This window comes from Nannospalax galili, unplaced genomic scaffold (assembly GCF_000622305.1).
Source record: "Nannospalax galili isolate Female #2095 unplaced genomic scaffold, S.galili_v1.0 scaffold829, whole genome shotgun sequence".
Lineage (NCBI taxonomy): Eukaryota > Metazoa > Chordata > Mammalia > Rodentia > Spalacidae > Nannospalax > Nannospalax galili.
The window spans coordinates 3,785,576-3,807,978 of NW_008360329.1; the positions used below are offsets into that span (position 1 = coordinate 3,785,576).

Here is a 22,403-nt window from a genome sequence, read left to right on the forward strand (position 1 = left end):
TCTCTCTCTCTCTCTCTCTCTCTCTCTCTCTCTCTCTCTCTCTGGGTTAGTAGGAGACATGATCTCATGTAGCTCAGCTGATCTCAAATTTACTATGTAGCTAAGGATGACCTTGAACTCCTTATCCTCCTGCCTCCCCTTTGGCTAAAGCTGCTAGTTTTGAGTGGTTCCCAGGGCAGGAGAAGGTTCTTCAACAGGTCCAGACTGCTGTGCAGATTGTTTTGCTACTTGGATCATATGATCCAGCAAACCTGATGGTTCTTGAAGTGGCAGTGGCAGATAAGGATACTGTTTAAAGCCTCTGTCTGGCCCCCATAGATAAATCACAGCAGAGGCCCCTGGGAATTTAGAAGGCCCTGTACTGTTACCTGAAGAGGACTATCCTCCCTTTGAGAGACAGATCTTGGCCAACTATTGGGCCTTATAAAAACTGAGCATTTGACAATGGACCACCAAGTTTCCATGGGACCTGCCCTGCCCATCGTCATCATCATCTGGGTGTTATCTGACCCACAAAGCCATGAAATTGCAATGCACAGCAGCAATCCATCATCAAATGGAAGCGGAATATATGTGATCAGACCCAAGCAGATTCTGAGGGCACAAGTGAGTTATATGAGGAAGTTTCCCAAATGCTTATGGCTCTAACTCCTGCGACAAAGCCTTCTGTCCTCAAGCATGCATCTGTGGCATTATACGTTACATCCAATGATTCATTAGCTGAAGAAGAGACGTCTAGGGCCTGGCTTACAGAAGGTTCTGCATGCTAAGTGGGTGTCACTCGGAAGTAGATAGCTGTGGCAATACCCTGAAGGACAGCACTGAAGGGAAATCTTCCCAAAGGACATAACTTTGGGAATGTGTACCTGGGAGCTCACTTTGCTTGGACATGTCTGCATGTACTACTATATACTGATTCATGTAACCAATGGCTTGGCTGAATGGCTGGGGCCTTGGAAAAGGCATGATTGGTAAATTGTTTAGGAAGGGATACGTGGATAGATGTCTCCATATGGGCAAAGGATGTGAAGACTGCTGTGATCTGTGTAAATGTCTAGCATAGGAGTATAATAAAGTAGATAGAATGACTTATTCTATGGATAGTTGTAAACTTTTCCCCCTGGTCATCCCTGTCACTGCCTAATGGACCTATGGACAAAGTGGCTATGGTGGCAGAGATAGAGGTTATGCATGGGCTCAATAACATGGACTCCCACTTACCAAGATTGATCTGGCTATAGCTGCTGCTGAGTGCCAAATCTTCCAGCAGCAGACACCAACATAGAGAACCTAATATGGAGACATTCCATGGGGTGACCAGCCAGTGACCTGGTGGTAAGCTGACTGTATGGGATCACTTCCATCATAGAAACTACAATGCTTTGTTTTTATTGGAATACATACTTATTCTGGTTATGGATTTTTTTAATACATATTGATTCTACCTTAGCTACCACCTATGGACTCAAAGAATGCCTTGTCCATTGTCATGGTATTCCACACAGCATCACTTCTAGGCAGGAAATTCACTCAGTTCATAGCTGAAGAAGTACAGCAGTGGGCTCATGCTTCCTGCTCTAACCATGTTTCCCATCATCCTGAAGCATCTGGTTTGACAGGATAGTTGGAAAATGCAGTTACAGAGCTAATCAGGTGGCAGCAACCTGGAAGGCTAGAGCAGGGCTCTGCAAAAGGCTGTCAATGCTCTGAATTGGTGTCCAACATGTAGTATGGGTTCTCCCATGGCCAGGTATGGTGGTTTCAAGGGAAGTGTCCCCCATAGGCTCCAAGTGTTTGGTACACTTGGCCCCCAGTTCCTGGCACTGTTGCAGAGGTTAACTTCTAGAGGAAGTGCCTCATTGTGGGGGGAGGGGTTGTTAACAGTATGCGTTTAAGCCCATTTCCAGCTTTGTGCTCTCTGTTTCTTGCGGGTGCTCAAAGATGTGAACTTTGGGCTTTCTGTTACCACCATGCCTCCCTGCCATGATGGACTCCTCTCTCTGATCTGTAACCCCAAAAATTCTTCTTTGTAAAATAAATTGCCTTGGTTGTGGTGTTTTAAGTAATACACCAGAATTCATGGGTTCAGGAATCAAGAGGTGGAAATGAGAATGGTACCACTCACCATTACCTCTTGAGACCAAGTAGCAAAAGTTTTGCTCCCTGTTCCCATGATCTTTTATGCTCTGCTGGCCTAGAAGTCTTGGTTCCAGAGCAGGGAGTGTTTCTGCCAGGAGACACAACAAACATTCCATTCAACTGGAAGCTAAGACTTCCCTCTGGCTACTCTGGGCTCCTGATGCCAGAGCCAAGAGGCTAAGAAAGGGGTTAGAATGCTAGCAGGGGCGATTGTGGGGAAATTAGACTGCTTTTCCACAGTGGAGGTAGCAGAGTATGTCAGGAGTGCAGGACATCCTTAGGCTGTCTCTTGGTGTTGCCGTGTGCTGACTTGCATCCCCATGAGGCTGATGGAAGGCAGCACTGGAAGCCTGTGTGTTTGTTTCCCAGAGGCTTTCTCACGAGTTCCAGGCCTCATGTGGCCTGGTGATGCTGTCTGACTTTGGGTCCCACAAAGATACTCAGCACCCTTTCAGTCAACTCACCATTTGTGTGTGATAAATCTCATTTGAGTGGGATTTTTCCTTACTACCAACCACATGTGTGCAGATGGTTCCCTACATCTCTGGCTGTCCCCACAGTAATGAGCATCTTGCAACATCTGACTTGGGATGTTTTTCTGTGATGATTCAGGCAGTTCAGTGATCTAAATAAAGGAATGGACTGCAAACAAGGAGGCCCTGTGGTGATGGCATTAAAAGAGATGAAGACTTTGATTTGGGGTCTGAGGCTAGCGTTCAGGTTTACATGGTGGTGAGAACACTTAGCTGCTTGTGAGTTACTCAGGATGCACTCTTTGTGGAACTGATTCAGGAGAGACTCATGGTCAGCCAGTAGGCCAGCGTCTTGATGCCTGGAAAGATGTCTGTGCTGCTCAGAATAGTAGATGACACCCCTGTCATGGAGGGTACTCACTGTGTCTAACACTGTCTATCCCTTGGTCCCTCTTCAACATCATTTTGTGCCCTGTCCTTTCTGCTCTGGGTATTGTTGATGCCTGGGCTGCTGCTGATTTTTCTGTTGGCTATGCAATAGTTGCCTAGAATTAAATGAAAAGTGATGTTAAACACTAGAAAAAAAGAGTTACATGAGTTGAAAGTGGCTGCTTCTAGGAGTAGGATGGAGGGGTCAATGGGGGTAGGGCAGCAGGGATCTGCTTTTACCATAAACTTATCAACTCCTGGCCCTTTAATATATATGTTATATATATATATATATATACATATATATAAAACTTAGATATAATCAAACAACCATTCATTGTAACATCTAGGCTCCTCTTCTGAAAGTGTGTTATATGTAGCCCCATGTCAGCGTAGCATCTCTCTCCTGTGTTAATGACACAAATTTTCTCGTGATCTCATTCCATTTGCTCTGCATGCTTTTAATAGCATTGACCTATGCTTCAATTTATTTAATCAGAAGCATTCATTTTTTTACTTGTTTATTGAATTCTATGTGTAAGGCATTTCTACATAAAAATGGTTTGTGTAGCGCTATACTTTGTCCCGTGTTGGATAATTATTATGTAATTGATACAGTCATTTGGAGCTGGCAATTTTGAGAATGTACATATTCTAAGGAAACATTTAAAGTGTGCTAAGGCCAAATAGATGTCTATGTCAGTCTTCTAAATGCCTGCTTCTCTGTGCTCGGCTTTGTTCAGGCAATGGTAGGTTGAAAGCAGACAGCATATCTGTTTGAACATTTTGTTCATTCATTTAAAAATGTATTGATCACCTGGTAACATATCACACAAGGTAACTACAGTGAGCAGGATATACTGTGTACCCCCCAAAAGTTCTTAGATGGGATTTTGAGTCTTAGTAGCCTTAATTTTTTTATTAAAAGGGTTTGTTATGTCCCCAGATGTTCATGACAGTATGCTCTGAGATGTCAAACATGAGACACAGATTTGCTCAGCAAGTACCACTGTTCCTCTGAATCTGTGGGGAGCTGGTTCCAGGACCCGCTTAGGTGCTCAAATCCTCATGCCTATGTCCCGTCTATAAAACTGTGTAGTGTTTGCATATGACCTATTTACATCCTCTGGAACATTTCAAATCATCTCTAGATTACTTATGATATCTAATGTAGATGCTATATTGTTTACAGAGTAATGACAAGAAAAAGTCTGCACATGCTCAGTGCCAGTACAACACTCCTCCAGATATTTCCAACGTGTGGTTGGCTGAAGTCTTTGATACAGAACCCACAGATAGGAAGGGGTGGAAGTGTATGATTTCCACACTGCTTTGTCAGCTAATACTTGTAGCCTAGAGTCTCCTTTGCTTTTCTGGTAACCTATACCTTAAGCCTTCCCAGCCTCCTGCAGCTGTTTGGCCAGGGAAGAAACCTGGAACCCTAGGAAGGACCCAGAGGATGCACATGGGTTCTGAGCACCCTTCATGGACGCTGTTCTGCTTGCCCATCCTCTATGGCAAAAACATGGCCACTAAGTCAACTGTACAGAAAGCAATCTCCAGGAGCACCGAGGCCCAAGGATGACCACTGTGTTAGAGGAGAGCTGATATCAATGTGGTTATGGCCTGGGGAGATGTGCTATGTGTTAGAACAAGGAAGTCTCAAGTTGCTGGCTGTTAATATGGCACCAAGATTTCCTTGCAATGGATTTGAGTGGGTGTATATGGGTAATAGGAGACAGAAGCAGCAAGAAACAATAACTAAAAAAGAGATGGAATGACACAGTGAAGATCTGAGGCAAGAATGGGGTTGAAAGCAGCCCGGAAGAGCCTCAAAAATAGCAAGAAGTCAATAAGTAGATCTACAGACTACTCACAATGGAGCCTATAGTAATAAGCCCTAAAAATAATGACCATTTGGTGGGCTCAAGGGTAGGGGGACCACAATCTCCTGGGGCCATGTGGACTTGGACCATTTTCTTTACCTTTATGAACATGACTCAGATAAACTGAGGATGACACAGTTGCCCTGATTGGACCAAACCCTATCCAATGTGTACTGGACTGCCTCCTATGCAGTCACATATATGGTAAAGTCTATGCTACAAACTAGGCACTGTAAGAGATTAACAGTAATAATAGAACAATCACAATATACTATGATACTTTGTGAATGTGGTCTCTCAAAATAATCTTCTGGTACTGTCTTCTTTCATGATATATGAGATTAGAAATTGCTTACATAAGACGGACGGGAATGGCATAGGCATTGTGATATAGTATTAGGCTACTATTGACCTCGTGATAATTATTCCAAAGACCATCACAAAGTCATGGCAATGCCAATTGACTTGCACTAACTGAAATCACAGTGGCAAAAGTGCAGATGAGGGTCCCACCATAAACAGAGCTGTGGTGAGAAAGCACATGGCCTGTTGCCTGGCACATGAAAAGAGGGCAGCAAGCCCAGTCCCATCACCTGTCCCGTGGCATCTCAGGAAACAGCAGAGATCTTAGGTCCCCTGTGCTGAAGACTAGACAATCATAGAGATTCTATGACTCAGAGCTGTCTGGGCTGGGGCAGCATGGGTGCGAAGTGTGTATGTGTGTGTTTAACTGCTGGACCTTCTAGTCCTCCATCCAATAGGTTAGCTATGAAACCTGGCCACAAGGCTTATTCTATTAACTGACACAAATAGAGACCACATCCTTTATTGTGGGTGACATTTAATAAGGAAGGTATTATTGCTTTAGAAGGACTCAAATTAAAATGAGGAGATTCTGATACATAAAGGCAGTCATCCTGGATACCCGAGGGTTCCGGATGCTTAAGCATTTTAGTTTCCATCTATGGATGCAAAACTGGACATGTGTTATTTCAGGAAATCTCACGATCACTCCAAGGACAGGAATGGTTCTGAACTCCAGAGTAGATTAGTAGTCACATCCTTCACTCGCTAAGGCTGAATGGACTAGAAATAGATGAAGATATTGCCTAAGCTTGGCTCATCAACTTCTCTATGAGTGTTCTAATTAGAATATTTGGAAATTTTAAGTATTAAATTATCTAAGTTCACCTAGCAACAGGCAAAACTCAGATCTGTGCTCAAACAGCCTCAAAGGCTACTGCTCTTTTGTACACATGGCTTTTGCTGATGAACATAAAAAGGGCTAGAGACCTGTCTAGAGGAAGGCTGGCTGGCTTAGCCTAAGTCTGGATCCTGGACGTGGTTTGCTTGGCACAAGATCAGAAACACAGGTGAGCAGCTACCAGTCTGAGCAGTATTTCAAGTTGTAGTTAACAGGGCTGAGTACTAGGAGAGGCTTCTACATGTGTCTGGGAATAGCCTTGGTGATGAACAGAAGATATGGGAAGACATGCCTTTACTTTTAAATAGTTGAATCCAAACTTTCTATTGAGTTTGGATGTGAACTGTCCCTCAATGGCTCCTGTGTTTAAACACTCGGTACTCAGCTGGTGGTGCTGTTTTGGGAAGCTATGGAATCTTTAGGAAATTGCGTCTAGCCCAAGGAAGTGACCCTGAGAGGCAGACCTTAAGAGACCAGCCCTATTTGCAGATGAAGACTGTGACTTCTGGTCCACCAAGATGTGATTAGCTGTACTGCAAACTCTCACTGTCATAGACATGGAAGCCCAGCCTCCATGCCTTCCCCACAACGATGTATTATAATCCCATTAACCATGAGCCAAAAGAAATCCTTTTTCCTTCAAATTGTTTCTTTGAAGTATTCTGCCACAGTTTAGAAAAAGTAATACACTCTATAACCCTTGATATAAATAAATTATACTTTATGTAGATAAACAGTCCCCAAATAGAAGCAGATACACAAAAACCTTTATTAAGAGGAAGTTAGACTTATTTCATGGTAATTAACCAGTTACAAGTGCATTTAAATTCATGTATGTGGACACCATAGAAGTCAGAATGGTCTTACTGAAAGTCCCATGTTCTGGCTCAGTTTGTGCCAGTGCAAGCCAAGGGTAGAACCATACACAGAGTCAGTACAGGTTGACGATGACGTCAGACTAGATTGGCAACATCATATTCATTGTTACAGCTAAGCATTACAGAACATGAAAGTCCAAAGACCAGAACACTATTACTAAAGGATTCTTCCTCTACGCCTTCCCTTCTACTGCATGCTTAGAGGACCGCAGAGCAACTCCCGTCTGCAGGAACAGATCTCCTTGCTGCTTCACACTCAAATGGGCCATCAACAATTGCTGGTCCTCTTGATGTCCATTGTAAGTGGACGGCAGCTGCCCCTTTGGGGAAGTGCAGTTTAACTGGTGTGAACATTTTCTCTTGTAAATCTTCAAACCGAAAATTTTCTTCTGTTCCAATTAGCACCAGTTTATTTTAAAATATTTTTTCCTGGTGTTAAATCTTTAGGAAATATCTTGTAAAACTAACACACAAAGTCCAAAACAATGAAAAGAAAAAAAAATTCAAAAAATGTGTTAGAGAACAGCATTTAGAAAAACAACATCATTGAAACATTCGATGAATCTATGTACAGTGTGCCAAAAGCTGGCAAGGAGCATGGCTGAGGAACAGTCGCAGAAAAGGTTAGTCAACCTGAACCCCTGCAGGCAGTATTTACAGTCAGAAAAGTATTCAGAAACGTAGTATCAGAACATCTGGATTTGGCTAAAAATCATATAAAAAGACACATTGCCCCTCCCCCACTAACTTCTAATTAGGTAGCAAACACATCCAGTATGACCTCAAGTACCAGGTTTAGAAGTGGGTTTTCCCGTATTTTACAAAACTTTCTAGAAACTTTCTCAACAGACAGAAGAGAACCGGAAGAGCAGAGAAATGAAGTTCTTCATGCCCACTTTGTTGGATGAAGGGGAGGATGTTAATGCTGAACAATGTAATTAAGCACTGACCAAGGAGCAATTATTAAAGGAAAAGGTTTCATGATAATACAGATCAGCAAGAAGGCTGAAGAAATTTGTGTATATTGTATAGAGATTTTGAAAATTTTAAATAACCACCTCCATGTAATTTTGCAAAAAAAAAAATCATTTGCCTTGTTGGACAATATTTTTATATTTTGTTCTTTGAAACTAAATAACCTAAACTCGTTAAAGAAACTCCCAGCCCATTTAGAATTAAGCATAAAAGATAAATCTGGGTCATTTTTAGCCATGCAACTCATAACTTTCTAAAGTTTTGTTTGCCATTGTTTTATTATTTTGCAATGCTAAGGTTTGAACTTAGGCCCTCATATACACTAGGTAAGCTCTCTACAACTGAGCCACATCCCAGCCCTTGCTTGCTTTTATTCAGTGTTACTACAACATCCCCCTCTAAGGAACTGGGCACTTTTTGAGAGCCCTGCTTAAGTAGTAAATCCAAACTGCTTTGTCCTCCTTCATTGTACTGGCTATTTTTTATTCTTTTGAGTCTGGAGTTTCAGAGGAAAGTCTAATGTACTGTCTTTAAAACATCAGATGGAAGAACAGGAAGCATCCTGCATTCTTCTTTACTTTGAATAATCTATAGTTGATCATCTCTATGAAAAAAAAAGTACTTGGATTTGATACAAAATACATGTTTCTCTTTGAAAATGCATAGTTTATAATTTTATACATTCATTCACTATTATTAAAGACTTTGTAAGGAAGTGCTTACCCCTGAAATGATGGCAAGATTGTACCTTAAAAGATCTCTACACACTGGACAGCGTTGCTAACTAGACTTTTGAATTAGTGCCTGCACTGGCCCGCCTGCCACTCTAATGCCAGTGCCCCAAGGAGGACTGATTCCTGGGCCCCAGTCTGCCTTTTTTATTGTTGTTAGGAGACACTATGAGCAATGCTTTTTATGGACAGCATTTCCACTAACTGTCCCACTTTAAATACTCAGTACCTTCATTTTAATATTTTAGATTTGGTGCAGAAAACAATTCAAAAGATGGCTTAAATTTTCAAAGCAGAGTATGCTTAACCCTTACCACTGACTAGGGGCAGCAGAGGTTTGCCAATTACCATCCTCTTGCCCCAGTTCCCTCATTTGTAAGCAATGCCCATTAGGCCACTGGCAGCTGCTTTTGATGATAGTCTTGAACCCTTTGGGACCTAGCGATATTTTTTTATCCTGAGTTCTTCTAAGTATATATTTTGATATATGAAATACTTTGGAAACTACACTAGGGGATACAAGGTTACTAGTTAGTTCAGAGAGTATTTGTTTAAGTGGTTGACCACCATCTATTACAAAAATAGGAATTTTAGGGTGCACTGTAGGAAAATATGGAATAATGGTACATATATAAATATGACCCACATTCCTGAGTTACTTGACACCCAGGGTATTTTGAGTTGTTGAAGTCAGGGAACTAGTATACTTTAGGGGTACTGAGTGCTTTCTTAAACATCTAGGTTTACTCTAAAGCTTTCTACCAGTTTCCTCACAGTTGGGACTCTGTGAAGGAGAGGCTGTGCTGCCACCACTGAGGTTGGTCATGTCACGTCCAGTAAGCGGAATACTGGGAAAGGGGCTAAAAAATATTCTTAGGGATTATTTGTAATCTGAAAGTTCTGCATCCTTCCCTTAAGGGGGTTAGACCCCTGAGGGGTGATTCAAACCCAACTAGCAACCACAAGCCCTCAGTGCTTTGCTTCCATACTCTGTCTTGTTACCTGTGCTCAAAATATGGAAAGGGGCTATCCTGGAGTGAGGAACAAGGCGAGCAGGTTGAAGTAATTTCCTCTCCTTTCTCCAGAAATTCAAAATGGAAACAATTATACTCTGTAGGAGCTACTTCCTTTTATGCAGTGGAGGCCAATCTCATTCTCACACTCTATAATCCTCAGGCAGAAGCCAGAGCATGGAGAGATTTAGTATGAAGTCCTCTTGTGCTGCTCTCAGTGCCCCATCGCAACACAGATCCAGGCACATGCTGTCCTGCTTGCTCTGAGGGCTAGCAGAGGTGACTGGACTGATCCTTTGGACTGAGTGTGGCAGGCTGCTGCTGGAGACTATACCTGTGCAAATGGAGGGAATGCTTCCCTTCAAGAAGCAGGCAACCATACTCACTGCAAGGATAAGCATCCAGACCCTGGCACAGTGATTTAGGAGACAGCATTCAGCCAGTGGCCCAGGAACAAGAATGGATCATCCCCAGCTTTGGAAATGAACCAGTACAAACTGTCTGGCCTCTGGCTTCGGGAGGTGAGGGCCAAGAACGAATGGCCACCAGTAAATCTGAAGGCCATTGTCAAGATGGCAGAAAACAGCGGGGCCTGCTCTCTCAGGCTCTCCTTTAAAGTCCTTTCCTCTCCAAAAGTCAGGGATATAGAGAATGCAGAAGTAAACAAGGAGCCATGTTTGTTTTTTCTAAAACTTCTTTAATGATAGCTCTGCCTTTTTCAGGCCTTGCCATTTTTACTTTGAGTTAATTTCCTGAATTAAAATTTTGGGAACTGGTCCTAGTAAGAAAGTATAATAGTTAACTGGCCTTAAGGATTAATTTTTACCATTTTTGTAATTATAAATAAGGGGATGTTCTCTGAAATTTCAAACTTCTATGGACAATGCCCATCAGGAAAGAACTTTTTTTTTTTTCTTTCAAAAACAATTACAATTTAATCATAATCTGAACATTTCTTTAAAATCTATAGCTATTTGGTTTTGGAAACAGAACTTTCTTGTTCCCTAACACTTGATGGTCGGACACTGGTGCAAACCACTATATAAATGGTTCCTTTCATAGAGTAGAAGAGGGCTAAACCAATTTCTGCCTCAGTACTGAATTACCCCAGAAACAGGATAAAAATATTGTTCACTTAGAAAATTGCTAGTTAACTAGGCAACAGGCCTGTATAGTTTTTCTGAAGTTCCTTCTAATCCTCTGACAAGGTTCCCAGTGAGTGTTTTAAACTCAGGATGTTAGCTTGCTGCTCCAAGAGACTGGGAGACAGCTCAGATGACGTTCATTCATACACTGGACAGCCTCTTAATCATTTATAAGGAAGGAAATCTCAGGCTTTGCCAATGTTGTTTAAACTGCATTAAATTTAAACGTGACTTAACAATACTTTCTGTACCTATAACTTCGTGTTTACTGTCCTTTCTGATTTGATACTACAAACTGTAACTTAGCTGGTTTTTATATTTTCTGGCATCCATTTAAGTTTATGTAACTAGAAAATGTTGGATTCCAGAAGGAGTCAAAACTTTGACAAGAACGCTGATCCAGTGAACAAATTCCTATACCTACTACTGAACTGGCTGGAACTTGGGAACCAAGCATGGAAGTTATAGTAGGGGACACATATTGGGATGATGAGGTTTGCACTTGGCAACATGAAGGAGTGTGCTCTTTCCTTGCAGATTCAAAGAATGAACTGAAAACAGGCAGGGCCTTGGGTCTCCCTTCACAGGTCTTGAGTCACTGTGGAAGATGGCTGAGCTGTTTACTAAAATGATGCTGACTCTGAGGTTTAATACTTCTCTGGGTTAGCCCTGGAAGTGGGTGGTGGTGGTCCTTGCAGAAATGTTACACAAGGTTCTTACAGCAATCAAATGAAATAATGTCTTAAAGAGACATACTTTATCATATAGAATTATCCCAATAACACCAGGACTTCAGTATACAATGCAGTTTAAAACACTGTAGTCCCTCAGGACAATAGGAACTATCTGCAACCTACTTATGCTTTTTTTCCCCATGATATGCTTACTTTCATTTTGATTTTGCCCTCAAAAGATGCTATGGTTTTCTATGTGAAAAAACTTCCTTTGAGCCAAATGGACACCCCAAAACACCTAAGTGCCTATCAATTCTGAAGCAAGGACCTTGCCAGATCAGAGGTGAAATAATGGCAACTTTGTACTGGTACAAGAAAGGGGTACATGGCTCCCAGAGCATAGAGGGAGGGCAGAGGGCTTTGGCACAGGAGGCGACATGTGTCACCTTAAAACCTCAGGGGCACCTGGCTGCCTTCTACAAAGGCACGAGATTGCTTTTTGCTAGCCTCTTTTCACAGTGGTCACGGCAGTGGAAACAATAAGAGTCAGGGTTACAGCTACTCAGTGCTTTGGGGCACAGTCTGGGTATGCCAGGAGGCAGCTCTTGCCAGAGCTGGGGAATGACTCAGTGTGCTCTAATCAGGGGCAAGGCTAATCTAAAGATATGACATATCTATTTTAAGTCTTCCATGAGAATAACCTCTAGGGGAGAAATAACTTCTTTCCTTTTTAAATGTCTACTGCTCAGACTGTGCCAACGTGTGTGTCTGCGGGGCTCATGGGGGAACTAGGCCTGACAGCCAAGGAGTGTGAAACTGACTTCCACAGCTGAACTAGTGGCCACAGGATGCCTCTGCCCCCACATGGTTTCTCTTTGGTCTGCAGTGTTGGCCAAGTATCTGCATTGGTTGTTAACACTTAACTGTCAGGTGATACCACATTTCTAAGTTAGATCTAGCAGCCTAGCCTGATTTCTGTGGGGTCTGATTGTCTAGAGCTGAGTGTGGGTCTTCTGTGTCAGTGAATGTCAGCTGCCCACTTCAACATCGTTTCCACTGTTCTCTAGTCTCTCTTTGTCCTGATCTATGCTATCATTAACAGTACTTGCCTGGACTGTCTAAGGCATCTAAATCTGCAGCTTCTGCTACACACCAGAAGGACTCTTCTATTTAAAGGTGAAATAAGATGCACCTGTGTGGTTCAAACCCACACAGCAGTGAACACTTCCTGGGAATGCAGACAGTGGTGCTGTTGAAGGCATGACCATGTAGTTGTATGCAACCTCGTCTCAGAGACTGGGTGCCACAGCTGCACATGGGTTCCCTCGTGCCTTGTAAACAGTCCTCACGTAAACAGATTTTAAAGCTTACGTGGAACCAACATCTCGAATGGCCTTCTGACCATTTGTTAGGAGTTGCCCAATGGGCGTATGGCTACTCTCTCAGTTTCTCTTTTGATATTGCCTGTGCACTTGGCTAATTAGGCCAGCTGTTTGACTCCCTAAAGTCTCATGAAAAATGATGCTTTCTTGCAATATGAATGGTCTTAAGAGCATTGCACAGCATTCTAAAACAGTCTTGGCAAAGCTTACAACTATCTGTGCAGTTAATAGTCTCTGTGGCTTCATCTCGTTTCCTATATCCCATAGGAATACGGTCACTTTCTGCTCACTTTCTGTGAGTTTTTCACAGTGAAAAACAAAAACCAAAATAAGGAATTGTTCTGATGAAATTAAAGTTATTTAGTTGGGGGTGAGAACAAAATAATTTTAAACACCACTGACTTCTTAAGAATTCTCTTTAGATGTATATACTAGGATCTTAGACATTTCCACTAGATGTTTGCTAGTTAAATGCAGGTATGTGGTTCTGATAGATAGAGAAGAAAACTTGTAACACAGAATTCATTCTACACTAATGAATGTTTCTCCCATGGCCTAGTATAGAAGCATATCTGCTAGCATCTTTTTTAGGTTTAAAACACAGAAGTTGAATCTTCAAGTGACTTTCCCATGATGCTTTGAAAACACACTTGTTATGGTAAAGTAGTGGCTGCTACACTGATTCTCTTACAAATAACTTTTCTATCTGTTCTGCATTTCCATCTTTGCTCAGAGGGTTAATTGAAAAGCTACACATCACAAAACTTGCTTAAAAGAGGCATAGCCCTTGGATTGGTGAGCAGGAATTGTGTACAATATTAACACTTCCTGTCTTTTAAAATACTGTATTTTAAAAAATAAGCTACAATGTATAAAACAAGGTCATTTCCCACAAAGTGTTCATGTTCTTTGTGATTACAAAACACTGCATCTTGTAAAATATTTCCAGTTCTGTTAACTTGAGAAGTTGAGTAGTAATGCTTATTATAAAAATGTCATGTCTCTTAGAATTATAGAAGTGTAAGAAGGATATTTCTCCTTTCATTTGGAAATTTAAGTTGTAATTATTGTATTCAAGATTATATTTTACTACAACACATTACCATTGTGATTCTCAGACCCACACAACAAAAATTATAAAACATGAGATTGTCTTCAGAAAAAAGGAACTATTTACAAAACAGGACAGGAGGATAAAATTCCCATCTTGATTCCTGGTCCTGTGATAGATACACTTTTTAAAGCATGTATATCATTGGAAATGGGCTTTTTCAAAGTCAATCATAGGAAACAAGTCGATCTTAAGTACATTTTATACTTTCTTGCCCTGGTGGTGTGTATTACTTAGTGACACAATTCACAACTAAAATTGCTAACCTCCTTTTATTCACTAACTTCCCATTTGGCTAGTTATAATGCAGAAAAGACAGGATGAAATGGTTGCAACCCAGGCAGGTAGACCAGGATGAGCCTGTGTGCTGCTGGTAGGTTCCTTTCTCAAAGAAATGAAATTTCCAGTTGACTTGTGTGCTCAGCACAACCTCCAAAAAGATCCACACCCCCATTCATATCGATGGATCCTGCTGGTTCCACTTATCTGTATGCACACATCCCTCCCTGTGTTCACACAGGTCAATGCTACAGTTGATGTGGTTGGTGGAAATCCTATAGGATGTGAGAAAAAGCAGCACCTTGTCCATAAGAGTCCATGGCAGTTTGCTCCTTAACATGCTACTAAAGCAAAATGCACATCTTTGCAGCTTTCTTTCACCTAGAGAATGCTGCGTATAGCTAATAAACAGTCACCCAAATTGGGAGATTATAAAAAAGAATAGCAAGGCTTCATATTCACAACTACATTCAGAAAAGCCTCACCAAGTCTATGACTACTCAGCAGGCTCTGTGCCTGTGGTTCAAACACTAGTCAGCCTTAGACTTCAGGCTAGCTACAAAGACACAGTTTTCCATGGGGCATATTCCTCCTACCTCATGGAAGTTGAGACTGTCCAGTTGACATAAATTTGTCTCAAAATGATACCAAGTTTACGTGAAAAAACCTGTTCTAACAAGACAAGACTTGAGACAATAAAATTCTTGCTAGTCTTAGGGTTCTGCAGACCTACGTTCACCCTTAATGTTTCCCTGAGGAGATGAGTGTGATTTACAGTATTTTGCTACTATGCTCAAGGTACTCTCTCTTGCATGTACAGTTCTAGCCACTTTGCTCAGAACCTTCTCAAGTGAACACCACACTTCCTCTGCAGTGCAGCCAGTGGAAAGGGAGCTTGCAGGGCCAGCTCACTCAGAACCCAGGGCTTCTGATCAAAGTGTGGCGCGCTGTGACACCAGAGATGGTGGACTTCAACTCAAGTGATCTTCAAGTGCAATGGGGAAGATTTCAGTTTCAGATTTTTTTTGTTTTTGTAACATACACTTAAAAGTTTCTCTACTGAAAAAGTTCACTTATAGCATGGTCACGAAAGGTAAGGGATCATCTTATAAGGAAACTCTTGAACACAGTGCTACCAACATGTAGTTTTCAGATGAGCAAGCCCACTCCTGTTTGGAAACCCCTGGCTCTTTTCCTGATTTGGCTTTTGCCAACCCAGGGAGAAACTTCCCAGTAAGGAGGTGTTACAAAGCATGAAACTGTTGGGCAGCCCCTGGCTAGAGCAGCTCTCATCTTGTTTGTGGCAGCTGTAGCTAGCATGAGGCTCCCTGGGATGTGCTCAGAGACAGTCACTGCTGGCCCCAAGAAGATGAGCAAGAACCAGGTGTCCCCAGTCCTGCTGTATTGTCTCTCTCATCCACTTGCCACCTGGGTGTTTTCTCCAAGTCCTCTCACTGCCTTCCATGAACTGAGTGTCTGTACTCTGGGAAGGAGGCCAAGGCTGGAAACTATTGCGTGACGCACATGTTGCTTTGCAGTCAGCGGGAAAGTGTCCTGGCAGTCACCGTGAGACACCTTCTCTGGGAGAAATGAAAAGGCTTTGTTGGAGGAAGGGGCATCAAGGAAGAAAAGGAACGTGACATTTCTACTGGATGAGAATTCATTGCATTATCACTCCATTTGCAGACAGGTCTATATCAGCATCCTCGATGTACGCCAGCTTGCCCAGGACTATTATTCTCACCTTTCCCCTGTTTCTCCACCACATATAGACACAAAAAGAACTTGGTTCCACAGAGATGGCATCAAACAAAAGTCTGGCTTCATTTGGCACTTCATTTAGTTCCCCAAATAACAAAATAACTACTTAAAAAATGTAATTCATACAATCAGCAGCTGTATGTTGCAATTCAGAGCTTGCTGGTCTCCCGTGATTATACCCCTCTGAACATGAAATGGGCATGTGCGTGGCCAGGACTGTGCTCAGGGTCTGTCTGTACCTGGAAGTCAGAAGAGAAAGGACACACGGCCTAGGGCTGGTGGGCAGGATGGAACTCCCAGCAGCACAGGAAGGGCAGAAGAATTGATATGAAGAGGCTTTAGGGAGAAGGAGGGACACAGGAAAGCACATTTGGTGTCACGGTTTTGCTGACAATGCATCTTGCCTGAAAAGCAGATAATTAGCCTGGGCTCCGAATTACTCTTCAGCTGTATCTTTGGAGATGACAGTCACAGGGCCTTGCTTAAGGAGTGCTCCCCTGCAAAGATCACTCCCTTATTCCAAAGTTCTTCAACAGAAGATGGACTCAACTCAACATTACTTTAATCTTCTGATTAAAGACTTTACCCGAGGATCAAAATCCTAGAAGCTCTGCTGAGGAAAAAAAAAATGCTTCTGGCCTAGGACTCATCGTAGTGTTTAAGCATATGGTGAACTTGATCAAACAGCTAACCAATGCCATGGCCATTCCCTTGTTGCTTAGTGCCTCCTGGACCAGCTAGAGCATCATTTCACAGCAGTGCAGGGACAGGAGGACAAAGAAGGAGATGCCCAGGGAAAAGGAACCTAGCACATTTCTGCATTGAAATCACCATTTCCTGGCTGAGGGTCAAACTAGTATAGCTGGTGTGGTCAATGTTGATTATCAATCTTCATATGAAATTAGATGAAGCTCTCTTTTTTTTTGAAATAAGCATTTTTCTTTTAAATATCTGACGGAAAGACCAGGATCTCTTCTAAGGAATAAGTTTTTAAAAAGTCACATGAGAATTTAAAAAATAAAATTGCCAAAATATATGAATGTACAAATTAAGGATGTTGCACTGCAGAACCCCTTACATACCCCTTATATTAAAAAAGGATATCTCTGATTATTAGATGTCTTCTTTCTACTCTGTAAAAAGGCAATATGTACAATCTCTAAACATACATTAAGTTTTCCTCTGTGCAATTTCATTTAACATTCGTATGGCTGATACCACATCCTCCATCCCTACCCAGCGCCTCCTATAAGGTGCTCTTACTTTGCATAGGTACAGGAGAAACAGCTCTCTAGCAGGGCAGATAGAAAATGAGCTTACTGACAGGGTTTGGTGGCTGTTCCTCACTTCCCACCCCTGAAACAGCAAATATACAAGTATATCAGGTTAGAAATCCCAGTGGCTAGAGCCCAGTACAAGAGAGTCCTATACCAAGATGCGCTTTCCTTTGGGTGTCCTGTTATGTTTCTTTCTGAGCAAATTCTTAATAGCTCCAATATTTTTATAAGAAAAAAATAAAGGTTTAGATCTTCCATTTATCCATATAATGCTGCTACTGTTCACTAACTCATCCCCAGACATGCTAAAGCACAAAATCTGTAAAAGTGCACTCAGAATGGAAGTTGGTTTGGGACTTCATGTCAGCTGTGCTCCGTTTGAAGCAAACCTGCTGGGCAGTCTGGTGTTCTCTACCTGGGTAGAGGGCGGAGAGCAGGACGATGACCCAAGAACTCGGCTACAATCTTGACAAGACAGAGCTGGACACACAGTCCGACTTCAATTCATGTGACATCCCTGAAAGAAACATCGAGGCTCACTGATGGCTGCGGGAGCCCACTCTCATCTGAGTTGTGACAGGTAAAGAAGTGGCTATTTCACTGCCTGGGATGGTGCTCTGACAGTTCCGAGGTCGAGCCTAGATGCTTCCAGCAGTGATGGAGGTGTCCTAACCTCAGCTGGGGGCTGGGGGCTGGGGGCTGGGGGAGATTCCCACAGCCAGTGAATCACTTTTGGCCTTATGCTACCCTGGCCCTCCAAGCTAGCAGCTCTACCACAGTTCCACCTGGTGTTCTTGTTTGAAAAAACAAAACAAAACAAAAGATAGAAAAGATACCCATAGTGCTGCTCTATCTCACAACACATCATGATGCAAACTGCTCCAAGGAGTCGAATGGAAAAACGGGGAAACGGACTATTCACAAGGTAGGTACTGTCCTCTGTACAAATGCTACCAAATATAGCGTAGCTTATGGGTGTGTGTCAAAAAGCCCTCTAAAATGCCACAATTCAGAAAGCTTATCAAAATGTGCCTTCTTTCTTGGTAAAACAGGCTTGGTTGGTTCAGTTGCTATAGAAGTCCACAGTTTTAAGACCCAGACACAGAACAAATGTGACTTTTCTTTTGAAGGAAAAAGTCATTCGCGCTGCTCTTGGCCAGGGTCTCAGAGCAGTACAGGTGGTGAATTTTTTGCTATAATTCCACCAAGGTTCCTGGAAGGGCTTTCCCTGGGCCTTGGGTGGCATTCCTTTGGAAGGAGAAGCTCTTTCCATCACCTGTGGTAGAAGGTGAGGCCGGAGTGGCTGGTGTGTACCTGCTGCCTGGCTCAGTCGATGAATCTCTGGCAGGCCTTCTTCCAGCGGCAGGCTGTGCACCACATGTCCCGGTTCTCCATCCCATATACCTTCCGGCACTTCTTGCCTTCTCCCCTGGGCTTCCTGTAAGACAGACAGAGCAGATGTGTTCAGAGGCAGGAACTGAGTGGTCCTTCTGGCTAAGAGTCAAGAAGAGCAAGGAGAAACAGGGGATGGGGCCCTTTGTGGGGCCAGACTTCCTTAGGCGCTGCCTGTTTACCTGGCCACTGCATTTAGTTACTGTTTGCTGGTAAAAACTCTTGTGTTTCTAATTTTCCACTCACGGAAAAGTTCATTTGGCCATTTTTATAAGACTAAAGAAGTAAGCATAAGAGAAAAGGGCTGAGAAGATGGCTCTGTGGCTAAAACATTTGCTGCTCAAGCATCAGGACCCAAGTTTGGATCCCCAGAGCCTATGTAAGCTGGACATGGTAGATTGCATCTGTGACTCCAGCATTTTTGCATCGAGATGGGAGGTGCAGACAGAAGTCCTGGAAGCTCGTGGCCAGCTAACCTGCTGTACACAGTGGGAAACAAGAGATCATCTCAAACCAGGTGGAAGGTGAGGACCAATACCTGAGTTGTCCTCTGACTTCCATGTGTGCATGACTGCATGCGCCCACATTGCACCCACATATGCACAAAAGTACACATACATCATATAAGGATACCCCCCCCATTAAAAAGAGAACAAAACCAGCAAGAGTGAGCCATGGAGAACAACACTGCTCTTGAAAATTTTCAGTGTTCCTTGCTTCTTCAGTATTTAGAATTCTGGTTGGGAGCTTCCTGGGAGATCCTCTTAGATCCAGATTAAAACCTTCTCTTGTTGCTCACATCATGCAGAGAGGTTAATGCAAATAGCTCTCAACATTTCCAATGACCATTGTTACCTGGCCTGTAAACTATTACCTTTCCCCACTAACAAATGCCCTTTACTAGGAAAAGCCACGGGATCAACAGAAACCATGTTTCATGGGCTGGGGAGAAGTTTTGTAGAAGATCCCATCTTTGGTTCCTCTTTGCTATTTTTCTATTTTCCAAGAAATTCCCTTGAGGTGAAGTGTGAAGCTTTGAGCAGTCATACCTTAGGCTGACTGTGCCTCTGGGTGGTGAGGACAGGACCGTGTGGGCGTGCTGTCTCTGTTCTCCTGGGCCCACTGGATGATGATGTGTTGGAGATACCTGGTAACCACAAGGAAAATCAGGTTGAGAGAGCACATTCTCCACCCCATGCAATTTTTTTTTTGGCCTTTGCCACAAAGGCAGTGGTCCTTGACCATTAGACATGGAGAAGAAATGCTTTGCTCTCAAATGTGTGAGTTAAAATGAATGTTAGGGTTAAAGGCCAGGAACACTAGGACTGAGAAATAAAAGGACTGAAGCTGGCTATGAGATACCCACCTGACCAGCTAAGAGGAAGGCCAGGGTTGATCAATGTGTCACTACCATTGAATCTGCCTCAATACTGAATAGCAGGGGGCTGGGATTGCTCCTGCTGATGGGGGGTGGGGCAGCAGACTTTCCCTGCTTAGGTCCTATAGAGCCTTATAAATATCTATTACATTCCTTTAAAACCACCCTACAGAGCTCATTAGGCTGCTCCCTCCCTTGGGACAGCTTACTTCAATGTTTTTTTGAAGTGCTTTGCTTACCTTTATAACTAAATTGTTTCTTTGCTAAATAATCTTTTGCTTAAACTGTCTCTTGACTGAATTCATCCTTCATATATCAAAATATAGAAAAGTATGACATATCATATACATGTACTGAATTACCACAACAAATTCTATAAAGCTGTACAAATAATATGCCTCAATAAATACTTCTAATTTCTGAAAATAAAAGTAAGACCCATAATGTGGGTCCTTAAAGCCCTATGAAACATTATTTTGGCTCTTTCCCAGTGATCTCCACATTAAATAATTATTATTATTGTGTGTATGATGCATATATTATGGGGTGTGTGTGTGTGTGTATGCGTGAGTGTGTGTCATGCTATGTATGTGAAGGTCAGAAGAAAACTGTGGGGTTGGTTCTCCCCTTCCACATGCATTTGAGTCCTGGGACTCAAAGTCAGGTCATGAAGCTTGTGCAGCAAACACTTCTTCACCAATGGAGCCATCTTGCCAGCCTTGGACTCCATATGTTAATCTCTGTTTTGTTTCTCAAGTTCTTCTAAATTCTACGTTGAGGCATATTTTACGAAGTCTATAATATACTTGGACAGTATTATACTTTTATATTTTATTTGTAAAAAATAAATTTTTTTATTATGTGATCATGTCTACTAATTAGGTATAACGTCTGAGGAGTTTAAAAGTACTCTAAACTAGGAGGGTGGAGAGGTGGTGAAGAGCACTGGCCGCTCTTACAGAGCACCCACATGGTGGTTACAACCGTCTGTAACTCCAGAAGGGAATCCAACACCCTCTTCTGACTCTGCAGGCATTGTATGATACCAGTGCACTTAAACACATGCAGATAATACACTCATACACATAAACCAAAACTAGTAAAAATAAAAGTGCTCTAAATTAGGGCTGGACATGATGGTATATACCTTTATTCCCAGCACCTGAAAGGTAGAGGCAGGCAGAGCTCTGTGAATTCAAGGCCAGCGTGGTCGATGTAGAGAGCTCCAGGCCAGTCAGGCCTACATAATGAGACCCTGCCTCCAAAAAACAAAGCAAAAACAAAAAGAACTCTATAGTATGGTTTCAGAAATCATGGCTAATCTCAACCAGGTACTGAGCATCCTTATGCCGTATGAAGCAATCCTAAACAGCAAGGTTCTACTTTGTTATTTCACAGTAATGACAGCAGTAATTGTAAGTATCCCATAATGATAGCTGCATGTCAGGTACTGTGCTGAATGACACAGCACTTCAAGGTAGTTTCAGAACGAAGGTGATTGCTTTAGAAAGGACATGTGACTGGCTAGAAGTTCATGGATGCCAAAGCCAGGGATCTGACTGAGCCTCACTTGAAAGCAACAACACAGATATGATGCCCTTTGGTAAATTTATTAGAGAAATTTGTGATTTTTCTCTTTCTCAAATGGAAATAGAAGACTTTGGGATGGAATAATCTCTTACAAAATACCATCTTGAGGAAAGATTTATTTTGGGACTGGAAAGATGGTTCAGTGGTTAAGATCACTGGCTGTTCTTGCAGAGGACCCAGGTTTGATCCCAGCACCCACATAGAGGCTAACAACCATTCATAACTTCAGTTCCAGGGAAATCTGATGGTCTCTTCTGCCCTCTGCAGGCATTGTGTGCACATGGTACACTTACATTCATGCAGGCAAAACACTCATACATACACATAAAATAAAAATAAAGAAACAGACTACTATCCTCAGGCCTCTTGGGGTAAGTCTATAGCGCAGCGCTCCCGTCCCATGTTTGATCCCAGCACCCACATAGAGGCTAACAACCATTCATAACTTCAGTTCCAGGGAAATCTGATGGTCTCTTCTGCCCTCTGCAGGCATTGTGTGCACATGGTACACTTACATTCATGCAGGCAAAACACTCATACATACACATAAAATAAAAATAAAGAAACAGACTACTATCCTCAGGCCTCTTGGGGTAAGTCTATAGCGCAGCGCTCCGCGCCGGGACTCCCTAAGCCTCATTCCCCCTTCCACCCCACCCCCCAACCCCCTGCCTCCCCGCCCGCCG

At 42.6% G+C, this 22,403-nt stretch overlaps 1 protein-coding gene across 1 annotated transcript in view; it reads right to left on the reverse strand.

Moving 5' to 3' along the window:
* Positions 1-6,876: 6,876 nt before the first annotated feature.
* Positions 6,877-22,403, reverse strand: part of Znf704 (zinc finger protein 704) — a 225,821-nt gene continuing 210,294 nt past the window's right edge. The window contains exons 8-10 of the mRNA XM_008826084.2: positions 19,799-19,896; positions 18,672-18,795; positions 6,877-17,874 (exon numbers count right to left, since the gene is read on the reverse strand). Coding sequence (XP_008824306.2) covers positions 18,684-18,795; positions 19,799-19,896 — 210 coding nt within the window. The 3' untranslated portion in view covers positions 6,877-17,874; positions 18,672-18,683. The remainder of the gene's footprint in view (positions 17,875-18,671; positions 18,796-19,798; positions 19,897-22,403) is intronic.